This window comes from Puma concolor, chromosome A3 (assembly GCF_028749965.1).
Source record: "Puma concolor isolate L17-30 chromosome A3, mPumCon1.1.hap2, whole genome shotgun sequence".
Lineage (NCBI taxonomy): Eukaryota > Metazoa > Chordata > Mammalia > Carnivora > Felidae > Puma > Puma concolor.
The window spans coordinates 76,686,571-76,707,013 of record NC_141669.1 but is presented as its reverse complement, the minus strand read 5'-3'; the positions used below and the strand labels follow the sequence as shown (position 1 = coordinate 76,707,013).

The window sequence follows — 20,443 nt, the reverse complement described above, 5'->3', positions numbered from 1 at the left end:
ATAAGACAAATCTGCCCCAGGTTTCCAAGATCAGGCCTGGTAAAGAAGGCTTAGCCTGACCCAACCAAAGGGGTGACAGAGCAACAAATGGAAATTCTCAAAAGAGGGGGCGTCTGGGTGGCTCAAGTCAGTTAAGCTCAGGTCATGATCTCATGGTTCATGAGCTTGAGCCCCACGTTGGGCTCTGTGCTGACAGTGAAAAGCCTGAAGCCTGCTTCAGATTCTATGTCTCCCTCTCTCTCTGCCCCTCCCCTGCTCATGCTCTCTCCCTCTCTCTCAAAAATAAATAACCATTAAAAAAAAAAGAAATTCTCAAAAGAGAAGAAAAATGAAAAATCACAGTGAACTCGAAAAAAATCAACATGGAGGTCAAAGGAGAAAAACCCTGTGTGATACCTTGCCTAAACCTGGTCTTTGTTTCTGGAACTGTTTACTCTTAGGTCAGTGGTTGAGTCTGACCTCAGTGCTGCTCTTAGTCACTAAAACCCATCACCACCTGAGATCTGTTCTGTGGTTTGGGCATCAGAGGGCTGGTGTTTGTTTCTGGAGGGTGGCCTCATAGTGCCCTCCGTGGGCTGATGGCCCAGGTCTATAGAAACTAGGCTCTCATGACAGGAAGTGTTACCTCTCAACCAGATGATCCCCCCAAATGGCAGCTTAGAAATTGTCCCTTTATCACTCACACATGACCCAGTCATGTGTGAATCCTGGCCAGTTGCATGTTGATGACTTGGCTTCGGGTGGATAACACCAACCACAATATCTTTTTTTGTTCCAGTGAGACACTTGAATGGAAGGAAACAATTTCTCCTTTTTTAGTGTTGAGTAAACATGTGTAATTAGTCTTGTACTTATCTCCATTAGTATCATTAGACTTGGAACCCAGTTTAATCTGGATTCTGCTCTCTTCTCAATGTCAGCCTGTTTCTGGACCAGTACAGAGCCAGCCTTGTTGATGCAATAAAGAGATTACTCCAGCCCAGAGTAAGTATGTTTCTATTTTCTCCTGAACACTGGCTTCAGAATAATTAGTCTGTGCACAAAGATGGAGAGAGTAATGGAATGGCAGGATTAATGTCATGTAATACTTTAATACTTATTATGTCCAACTTCAATTGGGTCTTCTGATCTATCAGATTCTTTCCTAATCACAACTAGGAAACTTCTTACCCTTGGCCTTCTGATAAGGAACACAGTGGGTAGTAAAATAAATGAAACCGCTTCAAAGATAGTGTGAGATTATTTTTATCAAAGAATTTCTTGAGTCTTTTCCTTTGATAACAATATCTTCATATTAAAGTAGAAGTATGATATTGAAAGTTTTCTGTTGACTTCTGTCATTTTAAATCCCTTCAATGGTAACCTTTGTCATTGGGTATTTATTTATTGCAAAAGAATATTTTTTCTTTTTATTTCTGTTTATATCAAAAAAATAGGACTTCAGATGAATCTGTATATTAAAAGTTCTTTGCTTTAAAAGGAAGCCATTATTTACATATTATAAACATTAGGTCACAATGAAGCCAAGCATGGCATAAAATAGTGTGCACATTTTTACATTTATATATCCATTTATGCCTGTGAGTAAATTACAGAGTTTGTAGCCATTCTTATTTTGTTGGGCTGTTCCACTAAGCTAGGAGGTCCTACAGCCTAACCGGAGAGTTAATATACATCTATTTAAAGTAAGAAAACAAGTTTAAAGCTCATGCATTAAAAAAAAAATCTTATAAGTATGTAAGACTCTTGCTGTGCCCTAGGAATTTAAAATAGGTTAACAATGTTAATGCAGTTCTAAGACAGGTACTCATATTTGTCTGAGAAAGGACTGCAGCATGTGTGTGTGTGTGTGTGTGTGTGTGTGTGTAAAAGTATTTTCTAAAGTTTTGTTTCAAAAGTCTTTTTAAGAAGGTTTGCTCTAGTTCTCTGACCTCGATGAGACTTATGGACTAATACCTTTCAATCTTTCTTTTATATCTTATTCACATTGAAGGTTCCCAGAGCAATTTGATAATCGTCCTTTGCCTTATGCTGTTGCTTTTTATTTTGTTATCTCTGTGTAGCTCAGAAACTTTAAATAGGCCTCTCAGAGGAGTAACCACAGCTTGGTAAGTGGTAATCAATTAAATTAAATTGGTCTTCTCAATTCCCCCTGTGAGGTGGGTAGTAGGTCTTGAGGCAAGGAAGGGGCATGCTCCAAGCTGTTGATGGCTGCTGCCATGGTTGAGTGAGCAGCCCAAGTTGAGGGTAGAAGAAGGAATTGGGAGCCTCCTCATCCCCCCCACCCCCACCATTAGCCTTGGGTGATTCTTGTGAGCACTTGCAAGGTCAGGATTTTCAGAGAGGGCATGGAGATTCTTGGATGTAAAGGCCTCTGTGAAAATGTATCATACATAAATACAATGCTTTCAAGGACTCTTGGATCTCACACTGCACAGACAGGACTTCACCAACACCCTTCAAAGCCTATTTGTGGCAAATGCTCCATTTGTCAGAGATTTGCATGATTTACCTAGGATCTATTGTAAATCTTTCGAATGATTTCCAATGGAAAACCGTCCAGGCTGTGGATAGTCCTAAATGCGGATTGGGCCGGAATCTCTAGCAGCTCCTTCTACACCCTTCAGTAAACCCTGAACCTTGCCTGAAGTGTGGCTCCACGGAGCAGCCCTCCTAGTGACAGCCGATACTCACCGCTAGCTCGAGAAGGACGAGGCAGGACCCTGGAGTAGGTGGTACTTGCCCATTCTACGTGAGGAGCAGGAAGGCCAACTCAGAGAGGCCTGCCCTGAATTGTAGCATTCGAAATGGGAGTAGGGAGCCTGGCTTAGGCCCCTCATGGGATGGTTGATGCCCAAGGCTGCTGGGTGTTCTCGCAAGGTGTCAGAGACCCGCCATGAGAGGGGAAATCCAAGCTGTGGGTGGCGCACGGATATGACCAAATTACCGCCCAGGAATCTCCTCCCCGTTGGAAGCAAGGCACTTGCACTTCCTGGGCCTCCATCAGGTGGGTGGTAGAAGGATCACATAGACTTGGCAGTGGCCACCAGGAGCTCCGTATCTCGTACCAGTGGGCTGGTTACCCGAAGCGGGGGGGGGGGGGGGGAGGTAACCAGAGCAAAAACTGACCCCTTCCCCTCTTACGTCTCAGGACTGGCTGTTCTCTGCCATAGGCTCTCCTCCTGCGGAAATCACTATCTAAGTAAGACTAAGAGAACACGAGAGGTTTATTCCATTACAATTAGAGCTGCTTTTAACGTTCTCTTGAGCCCAGACAACTTCTCCATGGTTTTGTGGCCCTGGTGTTAAAAAGGTGTCACAAGAGGCCCACAAAGAAACAACTTGGGGGGCTCCATTAGTGGATCCCAAGTTCTGGGTGATTCAAGGCTCAGCAAATTCAGTGGGAGATAAAAGCCAAGTTCTCAGGGTGCTCTGTGAAAACTATTTCAGCCAAATGCTTCCAAATGCCCAGGAGGGCCCCAGTTTCTGCTGGGAAAGCAGGTAAAGCTAGAGGGTGAAGTCACAAATCTCTGCATACAAAACCCAAGTCTGCTCTTACTATCAAGGCTCTCTGAGCCCAGAGTTTCATCACCTCCGGGTGAGGGAGGAGTAAGTCTTGCCTCCGGCTGATGTAAAATATTTGCATATGTAAATGCCCAGCCCAGTGCCTGGTGCATGGGATGTGCTCCAGGATGAAAACTGGCTGTTTGTTATTGCTCTATTAGCTTGTCAGGGTTAATACCCATGAAACACTTGTCCAAAGGGACATTTGACCTGGCCGATGGAGGGTGGTGTGGGACGTGAATCTAGGACCGAGTTCACACTAGCGGGCTCTGGAACTCAATCTCTCTCACCAAGTCCTTCTTCTGGAGGGAAGGTATGCTTGTTCTCTGTAGTCTGAAAGTTTAAGGTTCAGATGTGGCCACTTACTGGGTTCATCTCATGAAGCCTCAGTTTCCCCCGTGTGTAAAATGGGGAGGGAACAAGCCAACGCATCAGAAAGCTTTAGCACACACACACCACTGGCTCTGAATATATTTTAGCTCTTAAAGAAGATCCAGAGAGACTTTCTGACTGTGGTGAGGACAGAATATTTCCTTGCAGATATGCCGGTGGGAGGGGAATACACCATTCTCTTGACCCAAACTTTGGTGATTTCTGCACATACCTGGACATACAGCGTCTCCCCTGCACCCAGGTCCTGCATGCCTGGCAGCGGGCCCCTCGGTCCCAGGAGGACTGTCCGCATGGATGAAGATGACACTTTTTGCTACAGATAGAGTGAGAGGAGAGAGATCAGTGCTAGATGGCAATAACGGAGGAATTGTCATGTGAGGTTTCAAGGGGTGAGCTGCGGGAAGAAATGAACTCTGCCATTTGCGGGTATGTTCCTTGATTTCTAGCTAAGGCAAATCAGCTGTCTGGAGTCACACGATCCAGAAGCAAAAAAAGGTAGATGGAGAAGAGGAGTTTCCCTGCTTTTCAGATTTTGAATTTTTTTTTTTTCTTAGCGTTTATTTATTTTTGAGACAGAGAGAGACAGAGCATGAACCGGGGAGGGGCAGAGAGAGAGGGAGACACAGAATCGGAAGCAGGCTCCAGGCTCTGAGCCATCAGCCCAGAGCCCGACGCGGGGCTCGAGCTCCCGGACTGTGAGATCGTGACCTGAGCTGAAGCCGGACGCTTAACCGACTGAGCCACCCAGGCACCCCTGCTTTTCAGATTTTGTAGTGTGGTCATGAGTGAGAAGAACAGACCCCGGAGAGAGCTGAGCCACCAAGGTGCGCTCCCGGCATGGCACAGTGCCAATGTCAAATCCCAGAGCTGAGCTTAGATCCTCAGCCAGATGGGCACCTGTAGTTGCAGAGTCATTACACGAAGCCCCAAATTTCAGCAGAAAATGTTTTTCGCCGGCCCAAATGGGAACTTTCCTCAACCTGCTGGTTGAGAGAAGCTATAGAACGCTGGCATCCTGCCAGAATGTACAGGGAACTCTCTAGCAAGCTTAAAAGGTGAAAAGAAAAGAACGGATACTAAAAAGGAATGAAATTGGCAAAATGTACTTATTCTAAGAAGCAATGTTGCTCCAAAGCGTCCCCTCCCCATCTGTTTCCCTTCCATGAGTGGCTTCTTGTTGCTGCTGATTGATAGGTGACCCCCCGTTGTTGTGTTCTTCAAAGAACATCAGCAATGTCTGATATCAGAGGACCAGAATGTAATTTAAAATACAGCCACAGCAACCTGCAAGTTGAACTTTAGCCTGGAAATGACAAGCCACAAATGGCATCTACTAATATTTCTCTGAAATGGCTTTCAGTGCAGGGAGGGACACCAAGCCAGCTAGACGGTCTGAATTTACTCAGAAGCGCAAAGAGATGGATGGGGATGCCATGTTGACCGCTCTCCAGCTCGTTGCCACTAACCAGTTGTCGGGAATTCAGAAATGCCATCTTGGGATTCATTTAACCTTTAAAACTGGCCCTAACTAAACCACCAAATTCCTGGAGCCCTGCTTGTATGCCAAGAGTGCTATGCATGTAAATCACGGACATGGTTTTTGAAGAGCAGAGATTTCCTCCTCCTCCTTTTTTTTTTTTTTTTTTTTTTAAATCCAACATCTCTGCATACATCTGTACAAACCTCTGTTTTTGCTTATCTCGGGGAAATGCCTTGTGAGTGTGGGTTCAGGGCAATGAACTGAGCTGATGCTGAAGGGCCCTTATTTTCCTGTCTGCCAGCTGGGTCAGAGACCCAACAAATCCTCCCTTGTTCTTGGTGAGAAACCGGGTTCAGCCATACCTGCCTCTCCCAGTTGTAGGAATAGAGAATCTCCAGATTGTTTTAAGACCCTCAGAGTAGGAGGCTGGCTCTAGAAGTTCTTTCCTGAAGTCTACCCAGGTGCTTGTTCAGCACATGTAGTACTGAGTCTCTGCCCCCAAAGAATTTATAATCTGGTCGTGGAGATGTACCACACTCACAGGTGGAACCCCAGTGGACAGTGAAAAATGGCCTACAAGAGCCCAGCCTTTGGTCATATATGATGTGATGCTGAGTTTATTTGCTTTGACAGTCTTTCTAATTTACACCTTCATTAGAACGTGATAGTCAAGATTTGGACTCTGTCTTGATGCAATAAACATTTGTTAAGCAACTACGAACTACCCAGCACTCTGCTGGGAATGTGGGGTAGGGGTGTCAATATGTATCATGAGCACTCTGAGAATCTCAGTTTAGCAGATGAGTGCCTGAGCCACCAGGAATTACAGTGCAGTGTGATGGGTACTGGGGAGGAGGTACACCAGAAAGAGTGACTGACTGCCTGAGGAAGGTTTCTGTAGAGGGAGTGGCATTTGACTCTGGTCTTTAATAGTAAAGCATCCTAAGCTTCAAGGGAAGGGGACTGAAAGGAAGCATCCCACATCCCCGGTGGAAGGAACGATGCTCCCAGGTACAGGGCATGAAACAGCATGTTGCATTCTGGGGTCAACAGAAAGTTTGCTCTGTCTGGAGTGTGAGAATCTGTGTGGTTTTGGGGTTAGCGCTGGGAGGGGCGGAAGATGAGGTTAAAGAGTTAGTTTGGGGTGCCATTTTATGAAAGGCTGAGGACACTATGAGAAGAAACTGGGCTTTATTATATGGGCCATAGAGAGCCACTGAAAGTGTTTGAGCAGTGGGGTGGTCAGATGTGGGTTCTAGAAAGATCGACTGGGCCGCATAGAGGCTGTAGTGGAGTATGAGAGAGCGGGAAAGCAGCAAATCTCCTCAGGTCACCATCGTGGACCAACTTGTACATGAGATTGAATAGTTAGGAGCTAAAGAAGATCTGAAGATGGAAAAGAGAGAATTGAGTGGATATATTTACTGAGGAATTATTCAGCAGACATTTACAGAGGACCTCTCAGATGCCAGATGCTGAGATGCTGTGCTAGGACCTGGGGATAGAATACGGTACAATGGAATCTTGCCCTGAACGAGATCCCAGTCTAGTGTTAGAGGCAAACAAGCAAGCTATTACCTGATGGTGTGTTAAGGATATAGCAGAGGTGTGGGTGAGGGAGCAGAGGGCAAAAGTGGCTAACAGGGAGGAGGCACAGCATTGCCGCCAGGGATGGGCAGCAAAGACATCCCAGGGACAGGGTGTCTGATCTGGGTGCTGAAGGAGGAGTAGGGTTTACCAGGCAGCCAAAGAACTGGGGGTAAGAGAAGCATTTCAGCCAAGGGAATGTTTGCAAGTTTGAAGACACATGGGGTCCGTGAAAGGGCAAATCGGGGGACTACGACGAGTTTGGCCTGATCGGAGCTCCAAGTGGGTAGGGGGGAGGGGCTAGAGCCGGGGCTGAAGATAGAGGCATGCGTCGGGTCATGCTAGACTTTGCCTGCCTTCCCAGAAAGGTGGGACCCATGTCATGGTCTTCAAACTCTTTTTAAATGGGAGAAGCCTTCGGTCAAAACGTTTTTAGCCATCACCCCAATTGTAAGACAGATAAAAGTGAAGCAGCTGTGGTTAGATTGGATGTGAGAACATTAGCACTTCTGCTCTTGGTCTCATTTTCACCCTCCCATGTCACCCTGGACACAACTCAAACACAGTCTGAAAATCATATACAGCAAATGACACTGATGCAGGTGTGGCATTGGAGGGTTTTACAGGCAATGCCACAATTCCCTGGTTTCCAACTTCATTTTGAAGGTGAAGGGTACGGAAATGCTTGGGGCCTAGTAGGTACTCAGTGTGTTTGGGTGGGAGGATGGGGGTGGGAAGGGGTTTGTGGCCAAGGGTACGAGTTCCATTGTAGACAGAATAGGTTAAAAGTACTTTCAAAAGGCCCCTGGCTGGCTCAGTTGGTAGAGCACATGACTCGATCTCAGGGTCGTGAGTTCAAGCCCGTATTGAGCATGGAGCCTACTTAAAAAAAACAAAACAAAACAAAACAAAAATCAACTCCTTTATCATGGGGCGCCTGGGTAGCTCAGTCAGTTAAGCTCTTGATCTCAGCTCAGGTCTTGATCTTAGTGTCGTGAATTCAAGCCCCGAGTTGGGCTCCAGATGGAACCTACTTAAAAAAAAAAAAAAAAAGTATTTTCAGAACATCCTCCTGGAGAGACCTAGTAGGCACCTGAAAACATGGGTGGGCCCTGGATGAATGCTCTAGATAAATATTTGGAAGTGTTGATGTATCAGTAAGAGCTGAAGTCGTGGACTTCCATACAATTGCCTAGAATCGAGCACAACAGGAAGAAAAAGTAGGCAGATCCCTGGAGACCAAGGGGCAGGTGGAGAAGCCAGGGAAGGGGGTTGAGAGAGATGGAGGGGAGGAAGCAGGCAAAGGCAGCATCTCAGAAGCCAGGTAAAGAAAAAAATAAACATAAGCTTAAACATGTAATCGGTATTTAATAGTTGGTTGCCTGGAAATGAAACAGGAATAAAGGCATTTCACCGGCATAGCGTATTCCTTTTAAAAGAAATCTGAAGCATACTTATTTTTTCCAGAAGCACACACCCTTTAATATATGAGTATAGATTAGTGTAGCAAAATAACAACAACTGAGCTCACGATGTAAACAATATCATTGTTGTTTAGTGGAACTACTCCTCTCTCCTCTCCAGGGATAAATGAATTCTCGCAAATTTCTGCCCATCAGTCAAAATTTTACGTTCAATTAAGTGTTCATTCTGAGTTTAAGATGATTCTAGGACTTCAAATGCCTAGAAAGTTGGGCTTTGGTAAATTGAAAGTAATTTCTCTAAAGTGATGGGCTAATTTGAAATCTATATCTCTTTTTCTTGTTTTGATTTTTGCAGCCTAAATTGTAAGGCATATTCCTCTGATTGTACCAGTGTCCTGCTCCACTGGGGACAGGGGAATTCTAAAATCATTCCTTATGGGGTGGATGCTGGCACTCAGCAGCTGTTTATTGAATGAATGGATGATGTACTGTTGTCCCTCCTAAATACTGATTCACACCTCAAAGGTGTCTGTCCGTATTCAATAAAGTGAAAAAGAAAGCATTTTAAAACTCAAAACTGAGTAATTAGAGATTAAAACTACTGCTCACCCTTTCTCTTTGTTGTGGGCACAGTATTGTGCACAGAAGGCTGCCCTCTGAAATCCCATCAGAGCTACGGACTCTGTAAAAGCTTCCTGGGGAAGATCATTTTTCAAGAATAAGCAATAGAATGTGGCCTTCGAATTCCCTAAGACTTGCATTTCTCAGATTGCTCAACATCTGGATTTCGTTTATTCTCTCGACAAGTATTGACTGAGAGTCTACTATATGCTAGGCACTGAGAAAATGCAGTGAATAAAACATTAGAAGATCCCGTTGTCATGAGCGTCCGTTCTAGCCGAAGGTGACTGGCAGTAACAAACAGGGATATAATGTGTGTTAGCGGTGATGAGCGCTAAGAACAAAAGTGAAGGGGGGAGGGGAGGGGAGGGTGATGGGGAAGCAGCTGCTGTTCTAGAGGGTGGTTAGGGAAGGACAGATAAGCTGGGACCCAGAGAGGGAGAGATGTCTGGGCAGAGAGGAATGCCATATGCTTAGCTGGGTCCCCCTACAGCTCACCCTGACCAGCAAGGGGTGGGGGTGGGGAGCATGTGCTTATAAATGTAAACACCAACCCAGCCAAGAGCCCTGTAGCCCTGTAAACATTATTATATGTAGCTCAGGTAATAACTGTTAAAAATCAACTCTTCAGGGGCTCCGGGCTGGCGCGGTTGATGGAGCATGCGACTCTTGATATCAGGGTTGTAAGTTCAAGCCCCACGATGGTTGTAGAGATTACTTTAAAAAATAAATAAATAAAATCTTGAAAAAAAAAAATCAACTCTTCAATTTTAACTGTGAGACAATTTTTGCAGGTGACTTGAAAATAAAGCAACTTCCGGGGCGCCTGGGTGGCTCAGTCGGTTGAGCGGCCGACTTCGGCTCAGGTCATGATCTCACCGTCCGTGAGTTCAAGCCCCGCGTCGGGTTCTGTGCTGACAGCTCGGAGCCTGGAGCCTGTTTCGGATTCTGTGTCTCCTTCTCTCTGACCACCCCCCCACCCCCACCCCGTTCATGCTCTGTCTCTCTCTGTCTCAAAAATAAATAAACGTTAAAAAATTTTTTTTAAAAAAGGAAAATAAAGCAACTTCCATTATTCACAGATCCAGACTGGCAACCAGCTCTTAGAAATGACTAAAATGACCCACTAGTATTCCTTTTTTTTTTTTTTTTTTTTATGGAGACTTTTGCTCCCCTGCCGAGACCATGTATTATATCCAGTTTCACATCAAAATGAATTTTTGCTGCTAAGTTTGAAAAACGCTGAAAATAGCGTAATATTGGAAAAGCTGACAGGACCTGAAGTGTGGTGGCGTGACTGGTGCTGATATAATTATGTGCCTGAGTGTGCACATGTCTGTGTAAACACAGTATGAAAACACACTTGATGTCCAGGACACTATATCAGTGTATTTTCTTGCAGGTGGATGAGGGAAAGAGAGGGAGAAAGAACTGATAGAATCCCTCTGGCACTGTTAAGTGGTGTAGATGTCTCTAGTCTTACATTGACATAACCTTGACTTTCAGATTATTTTCACATTCGTCATCTCATTCGATCCTCACAACTTACTGGAGTTGGGGCAGGGGCGGGGGTTGCGGCTTCGTTCTTCCCGTTTGGTGAGTGAGAAACCTTGGTGGGTCGGCTGGGATGACTGAGGAGACTGGATTACGTCATCCCCAAGGTCCCTTCTTGTTCAACAGTTCTACGGCTTTTTTTTTTTTTTCCTTCTTCTAATTTTCCTGAGGTGACAGCTGTGTCATGGTCGAGACTCTTAAGCCCAGAACGTTTTCTGCCACGCAATTCCTCCTCGTCTTCTTCAAGGCCTTCACTGCATGTTTAATCATGTGTGAAATGTAATGTCTACCACACAAGGTCATTGAGGGTACCGTTGATGGGATGGAAGGGAAGGTTGGTGAAGCACCAAACACACTGGTAGCTATTATTATTATTATCGCCATCGCTATTACTAATAAGGAGGCAGTGTAGTGTCGTGGAGCGAGCATCAGCCCTGGAGTCTGGTAAATTTCCAGTCTTTTGCCGGTTGTGTCATCTTGGCCAATTATTCAACCATTGGGAGCATGCTGTAAAAATGGAGCTGATAACACCTCCATTACCGGGTGGCGTGAAGAGCAAATGAGGCCAATGGAGCGCCTATCCCAGACGCTCCATAAATAGGTGGCAGTAATAAATGAGAAACCACCTTTCATAAGAAATATTTTCATGACCCCCTCAAAACCTGAAGAAGCATTTCACAGAGGTGAAGTATAACCTTGAAGTTAACAGAAGCGTACGGTCATCTTTTGAACGAAAAGAAAGGATTTGGAAGTTGAGCTCTTCTGTGCACGTCTCAGAGGGCGCGGAAAAGTCCGCTTGCAGCCAAGGGTCGGCAAGCGGACATCGTGGAGTCTCATGTCCAATGGCCTTCTGAAATCCAGTGTAGATTTTACTCAAGTCCCTCCATCCTTTCCACGGCAACAAGATCATGAGGTTGTGCAGTTTATTTGGAAAAGCCCGGCGACCCTCATTATACCACTTTCTTTGGAAAGCAATCATTTGAGTACCGCAAGGAGCTGCTTTGCTCTAATGATGACTATCATGAAGGATTCGATGAAGTTGGAAACCAAGATCTGGTAGCCTTGTCTCTGACAGCATGGTCCCGGAGAAGGCTGGTGGTAGCAAAGAGCAAAATTCTCCAATAGAGATTGCACTTAGCTGTCCCTGTGGAGAATTTCTTGGAACTGAGTTCTCAGGGCACAGTAATAAACTAACGTCCCTAGGCGTCCGTTGCCACACACACTGGAGCTGTGTTGTGGACAAGCTGGTAGCTGCTAAGGAGTCGCAAGGTGGGTAGCACTGCCGTGGACCAGTTACTCTAACATCTAGTTGATGGTTTGAACCACTGGACCCAAGAGAGGTGTGTGTCGTACAGAATACCGACTCTGGGCCACATTTTATTTATCAGATGCGTTAGTTGAAAAGGGAAAGACAGCAACATTTGAATGCGAAATACACGTATTTTTTCTTGCTCGATGTATATCTGTCCTCGAAATTATTCTCGCTGTGAATGCCCATCCTGTGTGGATGTCTCCAAGAACAACTGTGTTTTCTACCTGAGAGCAGTACGTTAAATGCTTTACCCAATGTTTGTTGTGCTTGGTTGCCTTCCAGGTTTAAAATGTGTGAATTTCCTTTTTAATGTTCTAGGGGAAAGCAATGGTATTCGCCCCACGCCGAGGGAATACTTTAAACCAGTTTTGCAATCTAGCTGAAAAAGCTGATTTCTCTATCCAAAGACATGAAAATTATGATGAACACATTTCAAACTTCCACTCCAAGGTTAGTTTTCTGCTTATGTTAGATAACACTTTAATCCGCATTGCATTTTGAAGAGATCATGGTCTTTTTGGCAGGTAACCTAAATATTTGATTAAAGCACTCCTTAGGTGTGCTGCTTCTGAACAGCTATTTGTATCTGATTATTTTTGTGTGGTAAAGCCATCTTTTATCTTTGCATGTCTAGAAGGATTTTACAGAAACCATTCCTGTTTACTCCTTTCTCTGAAACAAACTAATCTTTTCATTCATAATGGACTAATTTGTAGGATGCAGGGGAGGTGGCAGAGAATGAATGATAAACAAGCATTTATATTTTAATGAAAAACCTTCGGCTTTTAAGTAGGTTAAATGCTCAGCTGCACTGAAATAAATAGAAGGTGAATGTCTAATTGTATCATGTTGGACTGTAAATCTTTATCTCTGCTTGCTTTATGGCTGGGTCAGTTGGCAGTTTGAGACTGTTAAATCTCATACAGAATTTCACAGTTGTGAGGTTATATGTCAGATCGAGGAGCTACAAGATTTAGGTCAAAAGCACTTATCTGAGAGTGATTTCTAAGCTTGCTTACATAAAGCAATGTTATCAGCCTTTTTATTATTTATAAGTATAGAGCAGTATAGGACACTGAGAGGCGAGCGTTCCACTGAAAACTTTTTAGGAATCTCACCTTTGCTAATACATATCACACTTGCTAGTCTAACATGTATTACTTCTGTAATTTTGTGCCTTACAGAAATCTCCCTTCTCTGAGCTAGTCTGACCTTGGCAAGAGACTTTGAACTTGTCATGATTTTGCAAGTTGTGAACGCAGAAAAGTTAAGCCCTGACCTTAATTTTCTCCTGAGAAAATGGGAAGAGCATTCTTTATTATCCAGGACTATGATATAATGTCGAAGTATGTTAACTTTTGAAAAATTATATGCAAAGTGGATCTGATCTTCAGGCACGAGGAAGAAAATCCTTACTCTGTGGAGATGGGTTCACTCTTTTGGGTGTCTAAGGTTTCATTTAGCCCCCCTGGGGGTGGGGGTGGGGGAGGAAACAACCATGCTTTGTGAACTGAAAGGGTTAAATCACCTCCTCTGCCTGGTGGGACTGCCCTTTGCTTACAGTCAGAAAATAAAAAGAGAATGGCGTGTTATTCAAATCTGACCTGCTTCTCCAGAATGAGATTTTTCCCTTTTGCAACCCCTCCCCAGAATAAAAGGAAAGCCTCTGAGGGCTTTACCGGGTAGGGGAAGGGTCTCTCCTCTACCCAAAGGGACAAAAACAGCCTTCTCTCCTGGATCGGGCTAGAGCTACAGGGATCAGCCTATGGCTGCTTAAATGCCTTGTCATTCACCTTCCCCCTAGAACAACAAATGCTTTCAGTTTCTCAGTCACAGATCAGGAGAGCAAAGGCAAGGGTTTGTCCACCAGCGGAGACGGTCAGCGTTGTGCCTGATACCCTCCGTGTCCTCCCTGCAAGATTGGAAGTGTGCTGGGCCACGTGAGTCCTTCGTGGCCACGTCTCCTTTGTCTAGAACTTTAGATTGTCAGCGGCTAGCGGACAGCAGCTGCCTCTATTTTCAATGCTGTACACTACCCTGCTAAGCATAGCACGGTCCATAAATCGCTAGACACGCCTCTTGTATTTATATTGTGTCACGTACCCACAGGTAGGTAGTACTCCGTAAATAACCATGGACTGATTGGTCCCACGGAAGTAAATTTCCACAAATAACCAGGCGGCCTTAGTTTTCATCTCTTCATGATTGCTCAAAAGTTAAAACTCTCCACTTTGCTGACCCTGGGCTAAGAAACAGTTTCCCTCCGCCTCAGCTTATGAGGAGTTAAGAGTTGCGTGTGGCTCTCAGCAAGTGGAGCCGCCAGGGGAATATTCTGCAGGGTTGGGGCGCCCCTGACTACGCGGTACCAACGCGTACCCAAGATGTGTATTTTTTAAGGATGGTGGGGGTGGGGGGCAGTTGCAGCTGGTCTGGTGTTCTAGCAAAAGAGCGCCTCTGGTCCCTTCTGCCCCGGAAGCACAGAATGCCCTGCCCTCCTGCTTCGGGCGGCGGCGCTGATAACCGTGTGCCGCCTGGCGGGTGTGTCGGGGCGGCGCCACCCGGCTCCGGCTCGCACGTGGAGGTCTCCTTTGCAACCGAAGGCCGCCCAGACAGGGCCGCGGGCCAAGGCGGAGGGAGCGGGGAGCGCCCCTGCTCCGCGCCGAGCCCCGGTGCTCTTCTCCGGGGCGCCCCCTCGGGCCCCTGCCCGCCGCCCGCCCCGGGGCTCCGGGGACGCGCTGGGGACCGCGCGGCCGCCGGGAACCTCCACCCTGGCCGCTTTTGTTTGCCGCGTGCTAATAGCCAGGGCTTAAAAGTTTTCCATCTTGCGCGGCAATCAGCTTTCCTCTCCGTCTCTGGCCAAAGCCCCACGGTCCCTGGGCCGAGCCTGCTCGCAAACGGAGGAGCAGCGTTTTCCTTCGGGCTGCGTGTTATCCTCTTAGCCCTACTGTGTTGGAATAGAGCGTAACCAGCTGGAGGACTGTAAGACGCCTGATAATGCCGCTCTTTTCCGCTGTCCCGTCTTAATCTTGTTACACAAATGGTTGTGAAGAGATTCATGAATTTTAATTTCGCCCTCTGCATTAGTGCCTCACGTCACTCATACACAGCTGGCTTCTATGCTGAGTTTTCCACCCCTCCTCTTACAACAGGGGAAAAAATTAGTTACAATCTTGGCAGTAGTGGAAGGTAAAAAAAAAAAAAAATCTACAGATTTAGGCAACCACCCATGAAGCTGATTAACAGTCAGTGATCAGGAGGAACAGCTTTGCCTCTTAAACTTTTCACCTCTCATTGTTAACTGTGAAATTTTATTTCCGTTAAAAAGCAAGCCTGTAATCAAAACGGTGCCATTCTGCACTTTTCTGCCAGTGCTTTTGTTAAATTGTGCCCACACCATGCAGCCAGCGTGCTCAGGAACCAGGCGGCCGAAGGTGTGGTGTTTTAAAAAATATTGCCTTTCTGTTCCTCCAGGCGACGGGGAAGAAAAATAGAACACTTCCCTCCTTCCCAACCTCTTGGTCTCCTCCAGGCTAGGAATCCCGTGCCTTGCCCGTGTCTCAAAACCTTTAGGATGTTAAGATAAGCAAATTGTTTCTCAAGGTGGAGACCTCACTTGGAGCTTACCGCTGGCTTGAAATCAGTTGATGAAAATACTCTCATTCATGCAGACAGTCTTTGAAATCTACATGCCACAGGTTTTGGGGTTTGTTTCTGTTTTTGTTTTTTTAACTTTTGCAAAACCACCGGTGTGTTTATTTTCTGTATTTTGTAGACTCCACGGTGAAAACAGCCTTGGGCTCATTTGTGAAGTCGGTACATTGTGTTAAAAGCATGGCCGTATTGCACTTCTGCTTATCTATTCAAAATGCCACTTTACAAGTGGCTGGTGCTTATAATCTGTGTGGTGTGCTGTTGATAATTGTGGATACTGTAAAGGGTAAACAGTCTGAACTCTGTCCCTAGTGCTGCTGCTCGCTCAGCGCCGTGGCGAGGCTGAGCGTGTTACATCCAATTATGAAGTAAAGCATAATGTTACTAATAGCCGCTATGTAATTTAGTTGGGTCCTCAAAGACCCTGTTTTAACCGATGAAATTGAAAAATTGTTTTATTCGCAATTTGCTTTTTGTTCATTTTTTTTCAAGGTGGTTTTCATTTCTTAAAATTGTAATTATCAATTGAGCAGAGAAGTACAGCCTGGGCAAATGGAATTACTCTTAGACCACATCACATTCCCTCGTCGACAGCAAGTGTTTCCCAACAGCCTTGTGTGTGTTCAGGTGCCCTGACATGACAGACTTGGTTCAGAAATGATCTGGTGCTGGGGGTGTGGTGATGCCTTTGAGGGGCGTTGGTTCTTCCCCGTGGCAGGAAGGGCTCACAGTCAGTGCGGGGGCTGGCCCCTGGCCCCTTCTAGCAAGGAAGCCTCTGCTTTGGCCTCCAGAGGTCAGCACAGAATCCAAGTTAAAAGTGATTTCTAACCCATATTTACAGAAGAATTATTTATCCCACATATTACCTCGGGGACTATATAAAGAGCTCATTTGAGTCTCTGTATATTAGTGCATTGTGAGTGAGTAGGTCAGCTGACTCACGCTGAGTAATCAACTTTCCTCCATCCCCAATCCCTGAGGAAGAACCGAGCTAGCCTGACCCCCTCTTCCCTCTGTAATGTATGTCAGCGAGCTCCTATCACTGGGGCGGCTGGCAACAAAGGTATTTACAGCTGGCAGGCCCTAGGTAGTGGGGTTGGATTGGGAAGTTTGTGAAGCCATTTTCTTGGCCTTTTTTTTTTTTTTTTTAAGAGTGATGTTAAGGGACCGTGTGTTGGGGATTAACACTGTCACTACTTTGGCGGTAACAAAATTCCAGGGGATCTTTCTAAGTAGGCAACTAATCATCTGTAAACAAAGCAAAGTCCCGTCTAAGAAAACAGAAGGAAGTTACTTACCTCAGTGACTGCACCACCATCTTTTCTTGTGAAAATGGATTAGAGAGTACAGGCGAGGTTGGCTTTCTGTTCCCCAGTGAGGGAGGTAAAGCCGGCCCGTTGCTCCTGGTCCTTACCGGTGAGGGTGTGTCACAGTTTGGGAATATGATTTAGAAGAAACATGAAAAAATTCAAGTTAATATGCCCCAGACCTATACTAATCCAGGAAAGTGTCATGTTGGAGCCATTCATGTAGTTGGGGGGGGGGGGGGTAATCTGATTCAAAACAATAAAAGAATTGGTTCCGTGTATCATTAAAAGAAATATTCATTTCTGATCCTTATCACTTAAAGACTGAATTAACAATTGGCTCAGAAACGCCGATGTCAAAATACTAATTTTTGTCTTTATAAATAGCAAATTATTTTTTGCCAGGAGACATATAAATATGACCATCAAAGTCTTCTGGCCGAATGAGGAAAAGAGTACTCTAGATTTGAGAACCCTGATTGGATTTTTAAAACTACCACGGAAAGGCCCTCAGAACTTCACCTGAATGGTATCGAAGCTTGCTGCTCTATTGTTGGACTCTGTTTTCCTCCTCAGAGAAAAGAGTTTTTGGATTATCATTAATATTAACCCCCCCCTAAGGAGCAGCTGGAGAGCCTTTGAAATGTCTTACGCCTGGAAACCTGTCCCTTGTGCCCAGGTGCTGCCAGTCTCCAAGAGATCTGAAATGCCTGGCCTCCTTGCTCCTGGGGCTCAGGTGTGGGACACAGTAGACCAAGAGCAGAAACTTCGATGCCAAATGGCTGGTCAGGTGCAGATGACTGAGCCTCCAGCTTTCCCTTCACTGAAGTGCCTCACAGTTCATAGAGGTCACAAATACTGTCATTTATGAAAAAAAACCACCCTGCTCTCCTCCTTTCCTCCTTACCCTGCCCCCCCCCACCCCTCCCACCCTCCCAGGAAACATCCCAGCCTGGTGCATGGTACTATCATGCCAATGCCACTGAAACTACTTTGAGTTGCTTTTTTTGATTTATTTTCCAGAACAATATATTCGGGTAAGAAGTCTTCGTTGCATTCGGCATGAAAAACTACTGGAAAACCCATAAGAGACTCTTGAATACAGAGAACAAACTGAGGGTTAATGGGGGAGAGGCAGGGGAGAGGGGGAAATGGGTGATGGGCACTGAGGAGGCACTTGTTGGGATGAGCACTGGGTGTTGTATGCAAGCGATGAATCATGGGAATCTACCCCGAAGCCAAGAGCACACTGTATACACTGTATGTTAGCCAACTTGACAATAAATTATATTAAAAAAAAAGAAAAACAAACTACTGGTCAAAATTCCTAATCTGAGTCTCCTTACCTTTTTTGTTCTGTTATTGTTTTCAGTTGAAAAAGGAAAACCAGGATGTATATGAAGAAAACCTTCATTACCCGCTTCTGCTTATTTTAACCAAAAATGGATAGAAGATTAAGATGTTCAAAAGACGAAGAAAACACCAAGTGCACAGGGAATATTTTCACAAAAACAGAAGTCCGGGATGGGATTTTTTTTAAATCCTCCCTGAGGAGGCTCCCTGAGGCCCCCTGAGATTTGTGAGCCCCCCCCCCCCCACCACCACCTTTGCAACATTCCACATGTGGGTTTTGGAGTCCACCTGTCCTCACTCACGTCATTTCCAGCCTTGCTGGACTCCTCCTTTTATCGTCTGCTCTTCTTGTGCCAAACCTTTGTTTGTCTTCAAATATCTATAAACAGCCTGCGATTTGAATTGGACTTATGAGAATCCTAAATATTTTTCCTTTTGAGACAGAATTTCTTTTGGTTGATTCCCACCCCCGCCAGCCCTTTTAGAAAATATCTTGGTCTTTGTTTTACTTTGTGGTGGTAGTTTTTAACCTGTAAACAGCTAACATCATGATTCTTTCCTGGTTGGGAAAAGAAAGAAATAAAGGCATATCTTTCTCACCTCCCTCAAATTAATTGTATTCAATCTGCCATCTTTTTTTTTTTTTTTTCTGTCTCTCTCTCTCGTTCTCCTTTTCCCTTTTCAACAGGATGTTTTTTTCCCTGTAGATGTATAAGAAATGACTACATCAGCCCAAAGCCTCATAAACTGACCGTTTGTCCTCTGGACACAATAGCGTGGCCAGCCCTCTGCTCCTCCTCTCCAATTATGTGTGATTAGTCTCAATGTGTTGTGTCAAGGAGGAGGAGTGTGCTGAGTGCTTATTATCTGTTTAGGTACAAGAAGAGCACATTTAGGCTCTGACTATGAATGAAAAGTGAGCCTTTATCGGGGCTCACATCTAACTGCCGCTTTCAAAATAGGCCTCTTTCAAAATAGGTCCTTTCCAGAGAAATTTTGAATAAATGGTTGCTAAACTGGATTGCGACCAGGGGGGAGTTTTTAAAAACTCAATCACACAATTATCTTATTTAAAGTAAGTACATCTTGTTGTGTGCTGGGATTCAAGTGTGTAATAAACATTTCATAGGTGCTACCTAGGATTAAGAAAGAATGACTTTTCTGCGGGGAACCCAAGCGTATCCTTGCCTGGTGCATCCGCGAGAAGCTTTAATGCCTTTTGTGGAAATTCAGATGTTTATCTGTAAGGAATCATCTGTGCCCACGTTAGCAGTAATGTCATTAGCAGGTTAGCTATATATGCTCATATCTTCAGTGGAGGCAAAGCATGTATCTCGTGTGATACAATTAAAGTGCTAGGTGGGAGACTGGGGGGCAAATCCTTTTGCATGTTAAACAAACTTAGCTGTCATAAAAACAGCCACTCTCACATGTCTCCTCTGCTCACTTCTATCATCAAACAAATTTTTCACCATCAGTTTGCATGTCCTTGTATTCACCACTTTTTCTGCTCCATTAGAGCACCTAGATGGATCTTGGAAGGCATAGGTCAAGTCGCAGTTAGATCATACATTTCTTTCTCACAAAAACTTGAATTGCAATGCCAAGCGATGGGCTAACATCACAATAACAGCAATTTATTCCTCTTTGGATAAAACAGCAGTCTATTCTCAGTGCTAGATAAAGACCAGGGCAATGCAAACCAGCCATTTAGCCGAGTAGTTCAGCTAGTGGCAGCTCTCCTTTGGCGACTGTATAGATTGCACACTGGCTTCACATTTTCTTGTTTAAAAATTAGAATTTGGAATGTTTTAAAAGGCAACACAGGTAGTTCCATTTATACGGGTGGAAAAACAGCCGGAATTATTTCTTCCATTAAACCTGCAACTAAATCAGCCAGACAAAGAAAGCCCATCCCTACAGTGGCATCTGAGATGGGCTCTCCTTTTTCTTTTTTCTTTAAAACGTAGAGAATATTGTCATTTTTTTTTTTTCCCATGAGAAGACATGGATCGGCAAGAATTCCATTTGCATTTGTGTGTTGTGGGTGTAGACATCCACTGTTTATTTCTTTGGGAGAAATTTTACTTTAAAAGGGGACTAGTGATGTATTCTTTAAAAAAATGTATCTGAGAATGGTATGTATAGGTTCCCAAGCTTGAGATGGGGTGTAAGAATTGGGCTTTTCTTGACAAGA

General features: G+C 44.9%; 1 protein-coding gene across 4 annotated transcripts in view; it reads left to right on the top strand.

Moving 5' to 3' along the window:
- Positions 1–18,856, top strand: part of CAMKMT (calmodulin-lysine N-methyltransferase) — a 408,367-nt gene extending 389,511 nt beyond the window's left edge. For 3 of the 4 annotated variants that reach the window (XM_086701201.1, XM_086701199.1, XM_025932354.2), the window contains 3 exons: positions 921–984; positions 12,254–12,385; positions 18,266–18,856. In XM_086701201.1, the coding sequence (XP_086557327.1) occupies positions 921–984; positions 12,254–12,385; positions 18,266–18,343 (274 nt within the window). In that variant the 3' untranslated portion in view covers positions 18,344–18,856. The remainder of the gene's footprint in view (positions 1–920; positions 985–12,253; positions 12,386–18,265) is intronic. The other variant, XM_086701200.1, reaches the window with a different exon arrangement.
- The last annotated feature ends 1,587 nt before the right edge of the window (positions 18,857–20,443 follow it).